We start from the raw sequence: 20,493 nt of genomic DNA, 5'->3' as shown, positions 1-20,493 counted from the left end.
TTGGCAAAATCCTCGCGGCTGCGCCTGCGAAGGCAGACGGTCGCAAAGCGGAGCGGTTCCGCAGCTGCCGCAAGCCGAGCGACGTTAGGACCCGGCAGCGGCGGGGAGGGGAGGGAGGGGAGGGGAGGGCCTCCTCTTGCAAGAGGAATTTGGAGAAGTTTCCCTCCCCCTCCCCTCCCCCCCCGCCCCTTTCCAGAAGTTTCTCCGGCCCCCTTATATAGCCCCCTGGCCCGGCGGCGGCTCGGCCCGTGCAAGCCAGTCCGGAGCGCGGAGGATTCCCACGGCCTTTTTATTGCAAGCCAGGCTCGCCCGCTGCAAGCCCCGAGGTGAGGAGGGAGGGAGGAGGGAGCGGGTCCCGGGCCACGGCCGGCCGGCCTTTGCGAGCCTCTCGGCCGGGCAGCGGCGGAGCTTTTTTGCAAGCTTTCGGGCCCGTCCCGCTTGCAAAACAAGAGGACTCGAGCGGCTGAAGCGGAGTGAAGCCGGATTGCCAGCTCCAGCGCTGGGGTCCGCCTTCCTTGTGCCCCCCCGACCCGTACTCGGGTCCCCATCGCGTTTCTGCGCCCGGGGGCGGACATGTCCCATCATCCCCTCCCAGCCCGTGCGTGGCATGCCCCGGCATCCCTTCCCGACCCGTGCGTGGGAAGTTCCATCATCCCCTCCCAGCCCGTGCGTGGCGTGTCCCCATCATCCCCTCCCAGCCCGTGCGTGGCATGCCCCGGCATCCCTTCCCGACCCGTGCGTGGGAAGTTCCATCATCCCCTCCCAGCCCGTGCGTGGCGTGTCCCATCATCCCCTCCCAGCCCGTGCGTGGCGTGTCCCCATCATCCCCTCCCAGCCCGTGCGTGGGAAGTGCCATCATCCCCTCCCAGCCCGTGCGTGGCGTGCCCCATCATCCCCTCCCAGCCCGTGCGTGGCGTGTCCCCATCATCCCCTCCCAGCCCGTGCGTGGCATGCCCCCATCATCCCCTCCCAGCCCGTGCGTGGCATGCCCCCATCATCCCCTCCCAGCCCGTGCGTGATGTGCCCCCCATCATCCCCTCCCAGCCCGTGCGTGGCATGCCCCCATCATCCCCTCCCAGCCCGTGCGTGGCATGCCCCCATCATCCCCGCCCAGCCCGTGCAGGCTTATCTCCCGGCATCCCTTCCCGACCTGTGCGTGGGAAGTCCCATCATCCGCCCCAACCCGCGCATCGTATGTCCCATCATCCCCGAGCCGTGCATGGTCTGTCCCCCCCCTCCCTTCCCAGGTCCCCGGCCGGGTCCCCTTTGCGCAAAGATCAGGGACGCGAGTAGAAAGCGGGCTGCATTCGCACGACGCGTGGACCCGAGGGCCCCTGCCTTTTCTCTGGAGCACCGCGCGCCTGGTTTCCAGCCGGAGGAAAGGACAGAAGTTCACCAGGGGAGGGGGGTGGGTTCTCCAGACCCCCCAGATCAGCCCAGAAGTGGGGGGGGCTGGTACCCCCAAAGCGCTTGGCTTGCAAACTCCGGCGCGGCGGCAACTGGGAGAGCGCGCAGGAATTGACCCGGAGGATTCCCGGGAGCAGCTGGAGATCTGGCGGGTGGGTTAACCTGGGCTTTGCTGGGCGGGTCCTTCTTCTGGCGGGGGGGGGAAATTCCCTGGGCGAAAATCACCCCCCCCCCGGGTGCATGCAAGAGAAAGCCCATCCAGACGGTCCAGATGCGCTGAGCCTTTGCATTCAGGTCCCGGATTTTTTTTTTGGGGGGGTGTCTTTTGGCTCAAGCCGATGCTGCGGGAGGGGGGGGACGATGTACCGTTTCTATTCGGGAAGGGGCCCGGAGGATGCAGTAGGGAAGGGTGGGGGGAAACTAGACAAGTGGACTGCATTCACACGACTTATTAAGACTTAGAGCAAGGAGCAGAAAACTTTTTTTTTCTGGTTCCGCTTCTTGCATCAACCCCCCAAACTCGAGGCATTCCTGGCTTTTCCCTTCACGTTTTAAAAATAAACCAAAGCGGGGTCAAGCCCAGGTACAAATGGACTGCCGTTTGTCAGAAATGGTGTAGTGGGGCGGTTCGTCTCCTGCTTGTGGGTGGGTTGGACTAGATGACCTACAAGGTCCCTTCCAACTCTTATTCTAATTCTAAAATTAAAAATAAATGACATTTTTAAGTCTTTGATGCAGCTGGATAGGCAGGTGGACGAGGGCTGCTCTCTGTAATAAACCCCGATTTGTTGTTCCCTTTCAAGAAGTCTGCTTGTTCCATCGTGGCTAGGGTTTGGAAACCCTGATTGTGAATTCAGGCTGTGACCGTGGCTTATTCCAAATGGAACGTAGCTGGCAGAAGGAGCAAAGCTCGCCATTGCCTGCCCTAAATAAAAGTATATTTCTGAGGATATAAATCCAAGCATTGGTTGCTTGGATTTAGAAACTTTTTGCCCCGTGACTGACTTGGCCTGGCTAAGCTTAAATTTAGCTGTCCTTTAGTTTTATTTTTAATTTTGCCCTCTGCAAAAGGGCTGAGAAGACTGTCCCCTGACAACCAAGCATCCAGAAAGCAAAGCTTGCCGCGTCCTGACCTAGATTGGAAAATAACGGTTAGGATGCCTATGGCTCAGAATCGGTGGAAGATGGAATTTTATGCAGGAAATAAAAAGTTAGAAAAGAAACAGACAAAAAAAAATTGTGGTTAGTGATTCTTTGGTTTGGCGGTGGGGAGGGTGTCTCTCGCTAAAGCCTATTCAAACGGATGTTGGACTTATTCGTATTTTTGCTGATAGCTTCTCATTCGCTGGGTGGGAAATATTTATTTATTTATTATTTATTTATTAAATTTGTATACCACCCTTCTCCCGAAGGACTCAGGGCGGTATAATACAATCTCACCAGGATGTCTTTAAAAAATGGACTTTTAAAACCCTGCGGGGCTGTTTAAATAGCAAATCTGATGTCCCTTTTTGCGCCTTGGACGGAGAAAGGAAGATTTACAGAGGTCAGCTTAGGAGAAATAAGGAAAATTTAAACCGGTTAACCAATAGTAATAATAATAATAAAAGCCACTCTGAATACTGCCTGCATGTAAATAAACCACTTTGCTAAGCCAGAATCTTGTTTGCCATCCCAATATCTGGCTAAAGATGGAGGTGGTTGATTGAGTTAATTAAACATATCCACCCCCACCCCTTGGATATCAAAACATTGGTTTTAATGTTTGATTTTAACTTTTTTGTTTTAACTTACCGATGTGACTTGTAAGCCGCCCAGATACCCCGTGGTAAGATGGGTGGCCGATAAAATTGAGGAAGGGAGGAAGGGAGAAAGAATAATAGGAAGGAAGGAAAAAAAGAGAGAAGGAAGAGAAGAAAGGATAGATTCTGCAAATCAGAAGCGTGTAGACATTTTGATCTTAAAAGTTGGAAACACAGGAAGCCTCAAGCCTCTGCAGAATTAGAAACAAAAGATTATTTACTGGAAATTCTTTCTGAGATAACGGCTCTCTAAATGGTTGGTTGCATTTTGCTGCAATAAGTGGAAGGGACCCCGAAGACTCAACCATTTGCATGTGCAAATGCGTGTGCAGAAACACACAAAAGGGAAATCAAAGTTAAATTTGGGACTTTATAAAAACCGGTGGGGTTTGGCCTTGATTCCTCTCCAACATCCTTTTTCCTGACAAGCAGCTTGCGCGATAATAACGGGCTTTGTCTCAAAAGCTTTCAGGCTGGGCCTGCCTGCCTACGTGGCATGGCGGGGCGGGTGTGTGTGTGTATGTGTGTGTGTGTGTGTGTGGTGGTGATGGAAGCATAAGGGGTGGGGGGAAAGGATTGAGCTTCTGGAAACATCTGCAGTGATTTGCAGCCTGAGGTTTCTTTTTTTGTGTGTGTGTGGGTGGGTGTGACTGTGCGTGTGGCTGCAAAGCCATGCTTCAGCGTTGATGGAATAGTTGTAAACTTCAAGCGGTCAATAAATGAATTTGGGTAAAAGCTGAGGACTGTCTGTTTTTTTTAAAAAAAACACACACCACCTTGTCCTTTTTTGGAGGGCAGGGAAATCTGGTGAAGAAATATTTCCCCCCCCCCAAAAAAAGGGATATTTCCTCACCTGGTGGGGTTTTTTTTTAATTAGCGGCACGCTAATTAAATTGAAACTGCCTGCGGGTGAAAGGTTGAAACCATTCGAATGTTAAATCCAGATTTTCATCGCTACAAATGACCGGCTTAAATAGCAGAAGCCTTGAAAACTGGCCGTAAACAAAGGTCCCGATGATTTGGAAGTTAAAAAAAATGAAAGCCCTTGTTGGAAAAATGCAAACCTTGAATTGCAGAATAACTTGAGTTGGAAGGGACCTGGGAGGTCTTCTAGTCCAACCCCTTGCATGAGCCAGGATCTACCACAAATGATCAAGGATTGGGTATCTACCCATCGGTGATCGGAGGCTGCTTGTGTGGCTAAATTGGCCCGTTGGAGGAGCAGACTCTGCGAAGAAAAACATTTTTTGCATGTGAATGCATTTGTGCAAATAAGAAGTTGGGCGAGCTAAGAATAGAATAGAATAGAATTACAGAATAGAATAGAAATATAGAATAGAAACACAGTAGAATAGAATAGAAACAATAGAATAGAATAGAATAGAATAGAAATATAGAATAGAAACACAGTAGAATAGAATAGAATAGAATAGAATAGAATAGAATAGAATAGAATAGAATAGAATCTGGAAGGGACCTTAGAGGTCTTCTAGTCCAGCCCTTTGCTCAAGCAGGAGAACCTATACCATCTCAGACAAGTGACTGTCCAGTCTCTTCTTAAGAAAGAGATTAGACAACTATTTGAAATGGTATAGGAGTGTCTCCTGGGGGTTGGACTAGAAGACCGCCAAGGTCCCTTCCAAACTCTCTTATTCTGTTAATTCCTGTAAGGTTGTGTATCTTAGCACCCATCACACCCAGTGAAAGAATTTCAACAGCTTTCCTGAGCAGGTAACAGCATGCTGTGGAAGCTTTCTCGCTTGTTCAGCTTAAGCTACTCCTTGATTTACAGTGATAATGGAACCTGCCCGTTGCAGTCATAAATCATAGTCGTAAAGCCGGTCACCACGTAACTGTAACTCGATCATTTTTACAACTGTGGCAGTTATTAAGCCAATCACTACAGACCAGGGGTAGGCAACCTTGGCTCTTTTATGACTCGTGGACTTCAACTCCCAGAATTCCTGAGCCAGCCATGCTGAGGGAAAAGGGAGGTTTCCAAGCTGAGCCATGTTGGCTCAGGAATTCTGGGAGTTGAAGTCCACGAGTCATGAAGAGGGCCGTAGTTCCCCCATGCTGGCTCAGGAATTCTGGGAGTTGAAGTCCACGACTCACGAAGGGGCCATAGTTCCCCACGCTAGCTCAGGAATTCTGGGAGGTGAAGTCCGCATGTCATGAAGGGGCCATAGTTCCCCCATGCTGGCTCAGGAATCCTGGGAGTTGAAGTCCACGAGTCACAAAGGGACCGTAGTTCCCCCATGCTGGCTCAGGAATTCTGGGAGTTGAAGTCCACAACTCACGAAGGGGCCATAATTCCCCCATGCTGGCTCAGGAATTCTGGGAGTTGAAGTCCACGAGTCATGAAGGGGCCATAGTTCCCCACACTGGCTCAGGAATTCTGGGAGTTGAAGTCCGCGAGTCATGAAGGGGCCAAAGTTTCCCCACGCTGGCTCAGGAATTCTGGGAGTTGAAGTCCGCAAGTCATGAAGGGGCCAAAGTTTCCCCACGCTGGGTCAGGAATTCTGGGAGTTGAAGTCCGCGAGTCATGAAGGGGCCAAGGTTGCTTACCCCTGGTATAGAATTTTTTTTGCTAAAAACCAGTAAATATTGTAACTTTTTTTTTCTTCCTTTTGGCAAAAACATGGTCTCACGGCCCCAGGATGCTGAAAACAGTTGTAAAAGTCAGTCGCTTGCCAAGCGTGGCTGGCTGGGGAATTCTGGGAGTTGAAGTCCACAGGTCTTAACGTGGTCACAGTTGAGAAACCCTGCTTCAAACAAAAATGCGGGGTGGGGGTGGGGTCTGGGGAAGTGTCTATGGAGATTCTCAGTCCTCCAGGTCGCAGTTGTCCCAAAGGTGCTTTTTTTCAAGAGGCAACTGAACTTTCTGGTTTTTTTTCTCCTTTGAAGACGTTTAGCTTCTCATCCCGGAAGCTGCTTCTGCTCTGACTGGATGGTGGGGAATGGAAGGATTTACACTCCTTACAAACAGCCGGTCATTTGCTTTTTTCAGAGAGTCCTTGAGGCCACCTGGAGGTTTGTCTGTGTCCTCGGGGTCACCTGAGTGGTGCAACTGAGTAGGGCAGAAAAACATCCTGCAGCCAAGGAGGCTCCAGACCCATTTGCACCACTCAGGTGACTTTGAGGACACAGGTAAACCTCCAGGTGGCCTCAACAACCCTCTTAAAAGAAGGCAAATGACCAGCTGCCTGCAAGGAGTATAAATCCTTCCGTTCCCCACCATAGAGTCAGAGCCAAAGAAGCTTCTTGGATGTCTATGGAGCTTCTCCATCCTCTAGGTCCTGGTTGTCCCAAAGGTGCTTTTTCAGGATTATGGATGACACGCGTAACAGGATACCCATTGTCATCGGGGCACTGGGAACGATGTCCCAAAACTTTGCAAAATACACCAAGAAATGGCAGCTTCCTGCAATAACTCCAGCAAAGCTACAAAAAACTGCGCTACTCGGAACATCTTACATTTTAAGAAGATACCTGGTTGATACCTAGGAAGCTGGCAGCAGCCCGTGCCAACCATTAGTGCCAGTCAAATTGGAGTGTTCAGTTGACTGAGTTTCATGTTTTATGAATAAAAGTTGGCAGGGATCTTGGAGGTCATCTAGTCCAACCCCCTGCTCAGGCAGGAACCCTAATAATAACAAAAACAACAGATGTTCCACTGGTTAATTGTTCTGACTGTCAGGAAGTTTCTCTTTGATTCCAGGTTGCTTCTCTCCTTGATTAGTTTCCATCTGCTGCTTCTCGTCCTGCCTTCGGGCGTTTTGGAGATTAGCTTGGCTCCCTCTTCTTTGGGGGCAGCCCCTTATTTTGCAAAAATCTATTGGAAGGGAGCGATTTATCATCCTCTTTTCCTGGTGGATTATTTGTCCACTTATTGTCTATCAGCCCTCAAACGTCAAAAGTTAGGGGTGAGATGTGTGTCCCTTTTTTTAACTCCTTTCAAGTGGAAGGTACCAAGCATTGAAACTGGCATGTACTTTGCCACTGGCGTGTGCCCTTCTCTGCTATTGCCAGCGTTTGGTTGCTGCTGTTTTCTTGAGATCGCATCTGCCTGTTTCTTCCTTGAGTTCCTGTTCCAAAGTTACACTCAATTGTAAACCAAGTGGAGCGTGGCAGGGGAGGGGAAGAAATACAGGTAGACCTTGACTTAACAACAATTTGTTTAGTGACCGTTACAATGGCGTTGAAAAAAGAGGCTTAAAACAACCGTTTTTCTCACTTATGACCTTTGCATCATGTGATTTAGATTCAGATGCATGATGATCGACTCACATTTAGGACGGTTGCAGTGTCCCTGAGTCACGTGATCCCCTTATGACGTGGGGAAAAGCCCTAAAAATGGGGCAAAACTCACTTAACTGATTTCTCAGGAACAGAAAGTTTGGGGTCAATTGTGGTCGTCAGTTGAGGTCTACCTGCGTTGTGATTCTAGCTAAATCTTTAATCTAATTCTTAAAATTGGGGAAATTCCAAATTGTAAAGGTAAATCCTGGACGCCCTCTAGTGGATTTTCAGGGGAACGCGTCTGTGATTCGGTCTCACTGGCTTTTTATATAGCCAGCCGCTTCCAGGTGTTTGGGGACTACAGCATCCATGCTCCACAGCCAGGAAGTGCTGATTGGGAGGCCTAAGAGCTTAGGGAAGGGAAAAACCTGTATTACATATCACCGGGAATTATTATTATTTTTGGAATATGGTCTTTTGCAAAATGCAATTTATTAACTTTATTAAACAACTAGGGGTGACTTGATAGCAGTGTTCCAATATCTCAGGGGTTACCACAAAGAAGAGTTGGGGGTCCACCTCGTCTCCAAAGCACCTGAAGGCAGGACAAGAAGAAACGGATGGAAACTCATCAAGGAGAGAAGCAACCTAGAACTAAGGAGAAACTTCCTGACAGTGAGGACAATTAACCAGTGGAACTACCTGCCTCCAGATGTGGTGAATGCTCCAACACTGGAAGTTTTTAAGAAGAGACTGGACAGCCATTTGTCTGAAATGGTGTACGGTTTCCTGCCTGAGCAGGGGGTTGGACTAGATGACCTCCAAGGTCCCTTCCAATTCTATTCTATTCTAAGAGACTGGACAGCCATTTGTCTGAAATGCTGTAGGGTTTCCTGCCTGAGCAGGGGGTTGGACTAGATGACCTCCAAGGTCCCTTCCAACTACTACTACTTCTTTTTCTTCTTCCTATTATTATTATTATTATTATTATTATTATTATAATTATTATTATTAATTCAATGTCTGCCTTCACACTCTGTCTTATATTTAATTCCCCTCTTGGACTATATAAAGTGCTTGAATTAAAATTCCCTGGATTGAGTACAGTTGGTGTTTGGCATCCTTGGCTCACGGCTGTGACTGAACCCAGAACTACGGTTGTAAAATGGGTCCTCCTGCGACTGACCTGATTTTACAACATTTTCTTTTTTCTGTGGGGATCTTTAAGCAAACAGATTGTCCACAATGGGCATTTTTGTTGGAAACTAGAAGTAAACACCAGTTTTGAGAAAAAAAATCATAAATCATTGTTGTTGCAAACTGCAATGCTATAAACAGTTGCAAAGGTGGACGAGGTCCCGGGTGCCCAAAATGCCGTCATGTGACTATATGGAAGAGGTAGCCATTTTGGGGAGCAGTTCTGTTGTAACTTTCAGGGATCACTAAGCGATGGGTCGTAACTTGAGGACTCCCTGTATTTTGTATTTTCTAACACAATACCGTGGTTCTCACGGCTGCAGCTGAGCCCAAACTTTTTGTTGTTAAGGGAGACGTTTGTTAAGCGAATTTTGCCCCTTTTTACGACCTTTCTCGCCACTGTCGTTAAGTGAATCTGCCTTCCCCAATTGAGTTTGCGTGTCAGAAGGTCGCAAAAGGGGATATTGCAACCCTGGTCATCAACGCGAGTCGGTTGCCAAGGATCTGAATTTTGATCCCGTGACCCAGGGGGATGCTGCAATGGTCGTTAAGTGTGAAAAACAGTCCAGAGTCCCTTTGTCCCGTGCTGTTGTAACTTTGAACGGTCCCTAAGAGAAGAGTGGTACGTCCAGCACCACCTGTAAGTCTATCAATGTCTGTTAATTTTCCCACCGTAGCCTCAAGTGCTCTCAGGCATTGTGGGAAATGTAGTTCCTGCATCACCGTGACCGCCATTTTGATTTCTCGTAGGTTTGGATTGCTCGCCGTTAGCATGGATTCCACCTGGTTGATCCATCTCCTCGCGCTCTGCGCTCTCGCGACGGCTGTCCCCTCCGACAAGAAGGTGGCGGCGGAGAAGAAGCCGACCACGAAAGAGAAGAAGCTGAGCGAGAAGGCCACCACCTTGGCGGACCGCAGCGCCACCCTGGCCTTCAACCTCTACAACGTGATGGCCAAGGACAAGAACCTGGAGAACATCTTGGTGTCTCCCGTGGTGGTGGCGTCGTCTCTGGGGCTGGTGTCTCTGGGAGGGAGGGACGGCACGGCCTCGCAAGCCAAGGCTCTGCTTAGCGCCAGCAAGCTCAACGACGACTACATCCACACTGGACTCTCGGAGCTGCTGAGTGACGTCAGCAACGCCACGGCCAGGAACGTCACCTGGAAGCTCGGAAGCCGCCTCTACGGGCCCAGCTCCATCAGTTTCGCCGAGGACTTTGTGCAAAACAGCAAGAAGCACTACAACTGCGAGCACTCCAAGATCAACTTCCGAGACAAGCGTAGCGCCCTCAAGTCCATCAACGAGTGGGCTGCCCAGACCACGGACGGCAAGCTGCCCGAGGTCACCAAAGACATGACCAAGACCGACGGGGCCTTGCTTGTCAACGCCATGTTCTTCAAACGTGAGTCCCGGTGGATGGAGAGCTTTTGAGTCAGAGGGGAAACAGGCTGGAGACTTGCTTGGTGGGGTGTCGGAAGACGGGTCAGGAAGTTAAAGATGGAGGTGGTGGCTGCCGTCTTCTCTTGTTTTGACCCCTCCGATGGCTGACCCTACTTGGTGGCCACTCAAAAAGTTCATTTGTTCGTTAGGAATGCATCTAGGAGAGAGTTTGCCAACCTGGGTAGACTTCAACTCCCAGAATTCCCCAGCCAGCAATGCCTATTACTTTCCTTCTGCCTCCTAGAGAGGAGAGACTACAGAGAAAGGGATTATAAGAGAGTAAGCAGGCCACAATGGGGATACACATCAAGAAGAATGAATTATTGTCAGGGAATCCTGGGATTTGAAGTTCGCCCGTCTTAAAAGTGGGCCAGGTTGGAAAACCCTGATCTAAACCTTGGTTTTGCAAACGTTTCCCATTGTTGCAATTTTGCATTAATGCATCCTTTCTGATTTGCTTAGCGCACTGGGACGAGAGATTCCATCACCAGATGGTGGACAATCGTGGCTTCATGGTGACACGTTCCTACACAGTCGGCATTTCCATGATGCACCGTACAGGTAAGGAAGTCTGGATTTTCTTTAACAAACAAACAACAAAGCATGATTTTTCCCCTCGTTTCCTTTGTCCCAGGATCTTCGCTGGGATTTTTCCGTTAAGTGTTTGAGGCAATAAACGAGGTGAACAAAATCTTTGCATTTTTCCGCAAAAGTAACACCGGGCTAGCTGTATATTGTGAACCGTGAATGCATGTTAGGCTGAAGGAAGGAACATTAAACTTCTGACTCTATAAGGCTGCAGCTAGTCCTTGACTTACAACAGTTCTTTTACTGACCATTTGAAGTTGGTCTTCTACTCCGAACCTCAAGCAGGAGAGCCTATGCTATTCTGGACAAATGGCTACCCAGTCTCTTCTTAAAAACCTCCAGTGATGGAGCACCCACAGCTTCCAGTGGCAAGCAGTTCCACTGGTTAATCGTTCTCACTTGTCAAGCAATTTCTCCTTAGTTCCAGGTTGCTTCTTTCCTTGACTTTCCATCCGTTGCTTCTTGTCCCGTCTTCAGGTGCACTGGAGAAGAGCTTGACTCCCTCTTCTTTAGGGCAGCCCCTGAGATACTGGAAGACTGCTGTCATGTCCCCCCTCGTCCTTCTTTTCACCAGACTAGATATATTCTATTCAATTCAGTTTAATTCAGAATCAAGCTGGAAGGGACCATGGAGGTCATCTAGTCCAACCCTCTGCTCAGGCAGGAAACCCTGTACCATTTCAGACAAAGGGTTGTCCGGTCTCTTCTTAAAAACTTCCAGTGTTGGAGCATTCACAGCTTCTGGAGGCAAGGAGTTCCACTGGTTAATTGTTCTGTCAGGAAATTCCTCCTTAGTTCCAGGTTGCTTCTCTCTCTGGTTAGTTTCCATCCGTTGCTTCTTGTCCTGCCTTCCGGTGCTTTGGAGAAGAGGTGGACCCCCCCTTTTCTCTGTGACAGCCCCTCAAATATTGGAAGACTACTGTCATGTCACCCCCTCGTCCTTCTCTTCATTAAACTGGACATGCCCAATTCCTGCAACCCGTTCTTCACGTGTTTTAGCCTCCAGTCCCTTTGATCATCCTTGTTGCTCTCCTCTGCACTCTTTTTTTTCCAGAGTCTGATCAGCTCGCCGATTCTAATTTTTATGCCTTTCTGCAGGATTGTACAAGTACTATGAGGACGAGGCGGAGAAACTGCAGATCGTGGAGATGCCGTTGGCTCACAAGCTCTCCAGCCTGATCATCATCATGCCGAACCACGTTGAGTCCTTGGAACGCCTGGAGAAGCTGCTGACCCGGGAACAGCTGCAGATTTGGTTGGGCAAGTTGAAGGAGCGGTCAGTGGCCATCTCGTTGCCCAAGGTCAGCCTGGAGGTCAGCCACGACATTCAGGTGAGTGGCCTCAGCTGTCCGGTGGGAATCATGGTTGGAAGGGACCTTGGAGGTCTTCTAGTCTAACCCCCTGCTCAAGCAGAAGACCCCATACCATTCCAGACAAGTGGCTGTCCAGTGGAGAAGGAAAGGGAAGGGAATAACAGTCAGAAGGGACCTTAAGAGGTCCTCTAGCCCAACCCCCTGCTCAACCCTAACCCTATACCATTTCAGACAAAGGGCTGTCCAGTCTCTTAAAAACCTCCAGTGTTGGAGCATTCACAGCTTCTGAGGGCAAAAACACAGGCAGTCCTCAATTTATGCCGCAGACGGAATTGGAATTTCAATTGCTAAGCGATGGCTTTCTTAAATGAATCATCAACCTGACCTGATCTGTTTTTACAACCATTTTTACCGTGGTCGTAAAGCGAATCCGGCTTCCCGCATTGACATGGCTTTCCTGGGAAGGCTGCATATGGTGATGGTAGCATGTTGCAATTGTCGTAAATGCGAGACGGTTGCCAAGCAGTCGCAACCATGTGAGGGCAGGGACGTGCAACGGTTGTAACTTTGAGGAGGGTTCATAGTATAGGTGGTCCTTGAGATAGGACCATAATGGAGCTTGCCGGTTATGATTTTAAAATGGGTACGTCCCCCAAGACCCATCCAATTTTACGACCTCTTTTTACAGCAGTCGTTAAGGGAATATGGCGGTTGTTGAACAAACCAACAGTTGGCTACGGGTCAACCAGTTTAACCCAAAACTGGAAACAGCTGCCTATTTCCAGCCAAACTGTTGTAAAACACAGTAAATGCCACCGACGACGGAGGCTGCAAAACAGTCAGAGCTGCGGCCCTTTTGTTGAGCAACCCAATTTCGTGGCCACGTCATCAAAATTCAAATCCTTGGCGACCGACTCGTGTATATGACGGTTGCCTTGTTCCCGGTGTTCACCTGATTCCCCTTTTGCGACCTTCCGGCAAGCACCAAGTTGGCGAGGAAGCCAGGTTCACTCAGTAACCGTGTGACTCACTTTAAGGGCAGTGATTCACTTAACGACAGAGGCGAGGAAGGTCAACCTTTCTTTTTGAACAAGCTGGCCTGGTCTGATGGGTTGGGGTTGGGTTTTATAATCGGTTTTAACTTTTAATATGTATTAATTTATTACGGGCATTGTTTGTTTAATTACTTTTTAATTTTTGTATCCTGTTTTTTATTATGTATTGCCCTGTTCACCGCCCTGAGTCCTTCGGGAGAAGGGCGGTATACAAATTAAATTATTAAATAAAAATGGGGGGAAATGCACTTAATTGGAGATTTTGGGGCCCACTGTGGTCGTTAAGTCGAGGTTTCCCTGTAGAATTAACCTGAACAATAAAATAACAACAACAACACCAATACCTGGTTGATACCTAGGATGCTGGCAGCAAACCGTGTCAACCATTGGTGCCAGTCAGTTTGAGTGTTCAGTTGAGTGTTTTACGAATAAAAGTTTTATAATAATTTGGAAGGGACTTTGGAGGTCATCTAGTCCAACCCCCTGCTCAAGCAGGAAAGACCCTGGCCTATACCATTTCAGACAAATGGGTTTTTCTAGTCCCTTCTTAAAAACCTCGTGTTGGAGCATTCACCGCCTCTGGAGGCAAGGAGTTCCACTGGTTAATTGCTCCCACTGCCGGGAAGTTTCTCCTCTTGTGTCTACGACGTCACTGTCTGTGACATCACAGAAGTTCAGCCAATGGCCGAGCAGGAAAAACGATTCAAACCTCCCTTCTCTCTCTCTCCCCGTTTAGAAACACTTAGCCGATCTCGGCTTAACTGAAGCCGTGGATAAAAACAAAGCCGACCTATCCAAGATTTCGGGCAAAAAGGATTTGTATCTCGCCAACGTCTTCCACGCGGCCGCCCTGGAGCTGGACACGGAGGGGAACCCCTTCGACTCGGACCTGTACGGCCGCGAAGAAATCCGCAACCCCAAACTCTTTTACGTCGACCACCCCTTCGTATTCCTGGTCAAGGACAATAAGACCAACTCGATCCTCTTCATCGGCAGGCTGGTGAAGCCCAAGGGAGACAAAATGCGCGACGAATTGTAGGTTGTAGTTCCCGGTTACGTGTAGGTCTGTTGATTTTTATTTTTAATTTTTTTTTAAAAAAAAACATGAAATGAAATGAGACAAAATAGGTGCCTTGTTTTTGAACCGGTAGCTCCACTTTCGTCTTGAGTCGTTACATTTTTTTTTTGGGGGGGGGGAGACATCCAGGCTGGTGAGATTTGAACGCAAACAAGGGAAATGGCGAAGGACGAGGGACTTTCCACCCCCACCCCTCCCGATTTTGCCCCCTATTTAGGGCGTTCCGGATCTCCAATTACAGGTAGTTCTTGATTTACGGCCCACAATTGAGCCTCAAATTTCCGCCGTTCGAGGGAGACATCCCTGAAGTGGTTTTTTTTTTGCCCCGTTTTATGACTTTTCTCGCCGCGGTCTTTAAGCGAATCACGGCCGTTGTTTCAGTTAGTGACACGGTGGTCGAGCGAATCTGGCTTCCCCCGGTGACTCGGCTTGTCAAACGGGGTGACGTGACTCGGAAACTGCAACCGTCGTAAATACGAGTCAGTGGCCCAGCATCCGAATTTTTGGACCAGGCGACCGTGGGGAGGCTGCAGCGGCCGTTAAGTGCGAAAAAGGGGTCATGAGTCACTTTTTTCTCCCCCAATTTTGAACGGTCGCTAAACGAACTGTTGTTACGTCGAGGGTTATGTGTAGTTTTATCTGCCCTGGAAGCTTCTTCATGCAGTCCAAGATTTAGGAAAGGGGTGTGTGTGTGATCCAGGTGCTCTTCTTAGGAAAAATGATCTGTTCAGCTTTTGAGGATCTCTTTTTTTTCCCCCTAAAGGGTTAAATTGCCAGTTTGACCAATTTCGGGGTTGTGAGATTGTAACCTTGGGAAGGAGAATTATTTCCTTAATTTCTCAGCCGTTGCCAAGTTCTCACTGCTGCAAAAAAAAACCAGTTGGCATTTTGGAGAATGCGGCAGTCCTCAACGTACGACCACCATTGGCTAAGCGAGCCGGGTGTTAAGCGAGACCTGCCCGATTTTTATAACCTCTTTGCCCACGGTTGTTAAGCAAATTGCAGGTGCGTAGCGACTAACATGGCGTTAAGCCAATCCAGCTTCCTGCATTGATTTTTGTCAGAAGCCAGCAGGGTAGGTGGCAAACGGGAGATCAGATGACCCTGGGACGCTGCAACTGGCGTAAGTACATGCCAGTTGCAAGCTCTCAAGCTCTGTTCACGTGACTGGGTGGGATAGCTGGGGCAGGCTGGGTGAGGACGGTTCCTAAGTCACGTTTTTCACTGCTGTCCTAACTTTGAAGTCGCTAAACGAGTGGTTGTAAATTGAGGACTACCTGGCAGAGGCCACGAGGGCATTTAGCAAGCAATACATATACTCTGCAAAGAGAAAATTGATACCTCGCCGAGTGTTTTTACAGAGACCTTGAGAGGAATTGGGGATTTTTATTTTTTTTTACTTACTTAAGCAAGTGCTCCGCTTAAGCACGCTTTTGAGTATTTGGTTCCTTTTAAAAACATGGACTTGGCTGCACTGATTGTGGGTATCCAGGCACATATATACTTAATATTTAAAGTCCTTACTGGGTGACGAGTATTGCATTTTCAGTTTTATGAAACGGAACAGGAAGTCCTGGCGGTGTAGCCTGAAATGAAGCCGGTTAAAAGGAGGAGGGGGGGACACACACGTATTTCCAAGGAGACAAAAAGTTGGAGGACCCACACTCAAAATTACAGAAATTGCAAGCTGAGCTCCAAGGCAGAGTATGGGAAGGAAGCCCCTAATTAAAAATGTTCTACTTCCATCTGATTCCTGTTTTTTTCTGCATTAATCGGGTGGGGGGGAGGGGTCTTCAAACTTGGCCCCTTCATGACTGGTGGACTTCAACTCCCAGAATTCCTGAGTCAGCATGAGGGAATTACAGCCCCTTCATGACTGGTGGACTTCAACTCCCAGAATTCCTCAGCCAGCATGGGGGAACTATGGCTCCTTCATGACTCGTGGACTTCAACTCCCAGAATTCCTGAGCCAGCATGGGGGAACTATGGCCCCTTCATGACTCGTGGACTTCAACTCCCAGAATTCCTCAGCCAGCATGGGGGAACTATGGCCCCTTCATGCCTTTTGACTTCAACTCCCAGAATTCCTCGGCCAGCATGGGGGAACTATGGCCCCTTCATGACTTGAGGACTTCAACTCCCAGAATAACTGAGTCAGCATGGGGGAGCTATGGCCCCTTCATGACTTGAGGACTTCAACTCCCAGAATTCCTCAGCCAGCATGGGGGAACTATGGCCCCTTCATGACTCGTGGACTTCAACTACCAGAATTCCTCAGCCAGGCACGCTGCCTGAGGAATTCTGGGAGTTGAAGTCCACAAATCATAAAAGGGCCAAGTTGGAAGAACCCTGGCTTAGATGGAGCAGCGGGGTTTGCACGCCTCAAAATGCCAACAGGGCAGCCACAACTCCCCAAAACAACAGCCCACCTTTTTACAGGCACTCCTCGGTTTAGTGACAACCCCCCACCACAACTGGCCTCTCGTCCTTAATTGAAGCAGTGGCGAAGTGAAACCAGGCGTACTAAATATGCAGGAGTTAGGAAATTGGGGGCTTTGTTTAAATTTTGCACCTCCTAGTTGAAAAGAGCAAGACTTTTTAGAGTTTAGCTGAAAATCCCCACAGTTGAAATAAGAGAGGAATGTACATTTTTTTCTCCCGATGGTGGTGTGCCCAGAATGTGCCTTAACCAGGTTAGTAAGCAATTCCAACAGGTATTATTTGCAGAGCAGGCTAAACCCTCGGTTCGAGCTATGTGCGCTGGTTTGCAGCAGTGTAGAATCCTACATGAGAGTAAATTATGAAGGTTTTTAAGTTTTTAAAGCAAGGGTCTTCAAACGTGGCCTTTTTATGACGTGTGGACTTCAATTCCCAGAATTCCTCAGCCAGCCCTGGCTGGCTGAGGTATTCTGGGAGTTGAAGTCCACAAGCCTTAAAAGTTGCCAAGCTTGAAGACCCGTTTTAAAGATTGAAGATGAAGCATGTGTGTCTAAATTTAAAGGGCTAGACTCAGGTAAAGTAGAAAAAAACATGCATAGAACCTCTGTGTCCCCTTTTCTAACCTCATGCCTTTCCCATGTTACATGTGTGATCAGCCTCACCACCCGGGGGGGGGGAGGGTACCTCAAGATGGTCTTTTGGGGAGACCCAAGCCAGATCCAACACGCAACACTGCAGACCACGCGGGATAAAGGTGCTATTACAGGTTAAGGGGGGGTGGGTGGGTGAATTAAACCATGCTTCGCGATTCAGATGTCTCTCTATTTTCTTCACCACACAGAACTTCCGTTGTACAATTTTTGCAATAAAATATTTTTCCGTGAACGGTACTCTTTCTGAACAGGACTCTGGCGGCGGGGCATAGCAGCCCCTGCACAGCATCTGTCAAAACCAGGGGATCTTCAAACCTGGGCCTTTTATGACTTGCGGACTTCGACTCCCAGAATTCCTCAGTCAGGCATGCTGAATGAGGAATTCTGGGAGTTGAAGTCCACAAGTCATAAAAGGGCCAGGTTTTAACATCCCTGGTCAAAACACGTCAGCTCTGGAGGGGAATAGAAAATCCCTCCCTTTGCAGAGCCCTGAAAAAGATTTAAAATGAAAATTGTCCCGAAATGATAGGCTGGGTTGTGCTGCGAATAATTCTGACGTTGGCTGGGATGAATGAATGTTCTAGATCAGCATATCTTAACTTTGGCCAGGTGGACTTTCAGCTCCCATAATTCCCCAGCCAGCATGGGTGGACTTCAATTCCCAGACTTCCCTAGCCAGCAGATGGACTTCAATTCCCAAATTCCCCAGCCAGCATGAGTGCACTTCAATTCCCAGAATTTTCCAGCCAGCATATGGACTTCAATTTCCAAAATCCCCTAGCATGTGTGGACTTCAACTCCCAGGATTCCCAGCCAGCATACGGACTTCAATTCCCCAAATTCCCTAGTATGTGTGGACTTCAACTCCCAGGATTCCCAGCCAGCATACGGACTTCAATTCCCCAAATTCCCTAGTATGTGTGGACTTCAACTCCCAGGATTCCCAGCCAGCATACGGACTTCAATTCCCCAAATTCCCTAGTATGTGTGGACTTCAACTCCCAGGATTCCCAGCCAGCATACGGACTTCAATTCCCCAAATTCCCTAGTATGTGTGGACTTCAACTCCCAGGATTCCCTAGCCAGCACATGTGGACTTCAATTCCCAGAATCCCCTAGTATGTGTAGACGTCAACTCCCAGAATTCCCCATCCAGCACATGTGGACTTGAAAGGGGTGGGATCTGGGCCAGTCACCCTCTCGGTCCTACAGAGTGGACAGGGAATGGCAGGAAAGAGTCCTGAACGCAGCCCCCAAAGGGGACAGGGCAGCAGCCCCCAACCTCTTGGGCACCAGGGACCGGTTCTGTGAAATGGGGTTATTCCCTGGACCGAAGGGGACGTGGTTTCGTGTGCTGCTTGCATCCCACAGATGGGGCTTTCCTTGTTTGTGTGGACCGGTTGCTGGTCCACAGCCGGGGGGGGGGGGGGTTGGGGACCCCTCTTAAGATGGAACACAGAGTTGCATCCAATGCTAGCCTGTGAATAAGGATGTTCGTACAGCGATATGGCTGTGAGCCATTGGTGCCATTGTGGTTGGGGGTGTGTGTCCTCAAATGACCTCCCAAATGGCCCCTTTCAACAGGACAGGAAACTCCGGCTGTTTGCATCCACCTCCAACCGGACATCCAAGTGGACAGGAATAGCTGAAAAAGACCTGGCTCCTTCCTCACTCTTTTGCCTCCCCGGCTGCCCAATTCCAGAAGGCAGGCGATTAAATACCGCAACGGAGCCCCAAATTTCGGTTGCCATGCAGTGAATTTGGCCCTGTTTTAGGACCTTCCTGGCCACCCGTCGTTAAGCAAATCACTGCAGTCGTTAAAAGTTAGTATAAGTGTTGTTTAAGGCGACTCTGGCTTCCCCGTGGACTTTGCACGTCGGAAAGGCGCCAAAGGGGATCACGCGTGACCTCCCAGGCCACTGCAACCGCCTTGAGCACATGGCAGTTGCCAAGCGTGCAGATTTGGGTCACGTGACCACGGGGGGAGGCGGCAGTGGGCCTAAGTGTGAAAAACCATCATAGGTCACTTTTCCCACCAACGTAACTTTTGAAGTCACTAGACCAGGAGTAGGCAACCTTGGCTCTTTTATGACTTGTGGACTTCACCTCCCAGAATTCCTGAGCCAGCATGGGGGAACTATGGCCCCCTCATGACTTGTGGACTTCAACTCCCAGAATTCCTGAGCCAACATGGGGGAACTTTGGCCCCTTCATGACTCGTGGACTTCAACTCCCAGAATTGTAGACTGTAGATATAGGATGTCTTATCCCTCCCCCTATGTTGAAGGAGGGCTGTTCAATTTGGACATACCGTGTTTCCCCAAAAGTAAGGCCTACACCAACAATAAGCCCTAGCTTGATTTTTTTTGGGGGGTGGGTGGGTGGGCCTAATATAAGCTCGGTACTCGGCTGCTTAGGCCTTCTGGAAAGGCCTGACTGCAAAATGCAGGCACGAATGCAGCTTCAGAACCTCAGCCCCAGAAGAAGTGGACCGGCTGGGTGGGGCTGTCAGTGCTGGAGGTGAGGTAAAGCCTACCCTGAAAATTTTGGAGGCAAAATATATATATTTAAGCAGGAGACTTAACCCACTTCAAGAGAGGGTATAGAAGAGACCCCCTTCTTTTCCTGCACTGCTACCAAGAAAAGTGTAGTTTTATAGGCCGTCCACAGTGAAACTCCTGGAGGCCAAAATAGTTTAGCCCTTATTAGTGTGCTGGTCGCCGCCCTCATCATTTTAGCCATGGTCTATCCCAGGGGTAGGCAACCTTGGCTCTTTTATGACTCGTGGACTTCAACTCCCAGAATTCCTGAGCCACCATGGGGGAACTAAGGCCCCTTTGTGACTCGTGGACTTCAACTCCCAGAATTCCTGAGCCAGCAAGGGAACTATGGCCCCTTTGTGACTTGTGCACTTCAACTCCCAGAATTCCTGAGCCACCATGGGGGAACTATGGCCCCTTTGTGACTTGTGCACTTCAACTCCCAGAATTCCTGAGCCAGCATGGCTCAGCATGGCATCTTCTCCCTTTCCCCTCAGCATGGCTGGCTCAGGAATTCTGGGAGTTGAAGTCCACGAGTCATGAAAGAGCCAAGGTTGCCTACCCCAATCGGGGCAAGGAAGGTCGTAAAATGGGACAGAATACACTGAACAACTCTCTTGCTTAGCAACAGAAATTGTGGGACTCAATTTGGGCTGTTAAGTCGAGGGCGGCCTGTAACTGCCCACAGTAGCTCTTCAGTCCTGGCCTTTCCTGGTGGTCTCCCATCCCAGGGACTAATGA

General features: G+C 49.1%; 1 protein-coding gene across 2 annotated transcripts; it reads left to right on the top strand.

Annotated features, from left to right (window-relative positions):
* The first annotated feature begins 218 nt into the window (after positions 1-218).
* SERPINH1 (serpin family H member 1) lies at positions 219-15,875 on the top strand. Of its 2 annotated transcripts, XM_081327846.1 has the most exons (5): positions 219-326; positions 9,399-10,048; positions 10,549-10,647; positions 11,773-12,005; positions 13,779-15,875. In XM_081327846.1, exons 2-5 carry the CDS (start codon positions 9,421-9,423, stop codon positions 14,079-14,081), a joined length of 1,263 nt encoding a protein of 420 aa, XP_081183972.1. In that variant the 5' UTR covers positions 219-326; positions 9,399-9,420; the 3' UTR covers positions 14,082-15,875. The 2 variants fall into 2 exon arrangements, with proteins under 2 accessions (XP_081183972.1, XP_081183971.1); XM_081327845.1 differs by lacking the exon at positions 219-326 and having other exon boundaries at positions 9,210-10,048.
* The last annotated feature ends 4,618 nt before the right edge of the window (positions 15,876-20,493 follow it).

This window comes from Vipera berus, assembly GCF_964194415.1.
Source record: "Vipera berus genome assembly, chromosome: 4".
Classification (NCBI taxonomy): Eukaryota; Metazoa; Chordata; class Lepidosauria; order Squamata; family Viperidae; genus Vipera; species Vipera berus.
This window is presented reverse-complemented; position numbering and strand designations above follow the sequence as displayed.

What these genes read in the sequence shown, in the direction of transcription:
- SERPINH1 (XM_081327845.1), top strand. Translation starts at nt 9,301, where the DNA reads ATGTCTGTTAATTTTCCCACCGTAGCCTCAAGTGCTCTCAGGCATTGT. An exon ending in CAACGCCATGTTCTTCAAAC is followed by an intron (nt 10,049 to 10,548) that starts GTGAGTCCCGGT and finishes TGATTTGCTTAG; the next exon opens with CGCACTGGGACGAGAGATTC. An exon ending in TTCCATGATGCACCGTACAG is followed by an intron (nt 10,648 to 11,772) that starts GTAAGGAAGTCT and finishes GCCTTTCTGCAG; the next exon opens with GATTGTACAAGTACTATGAG.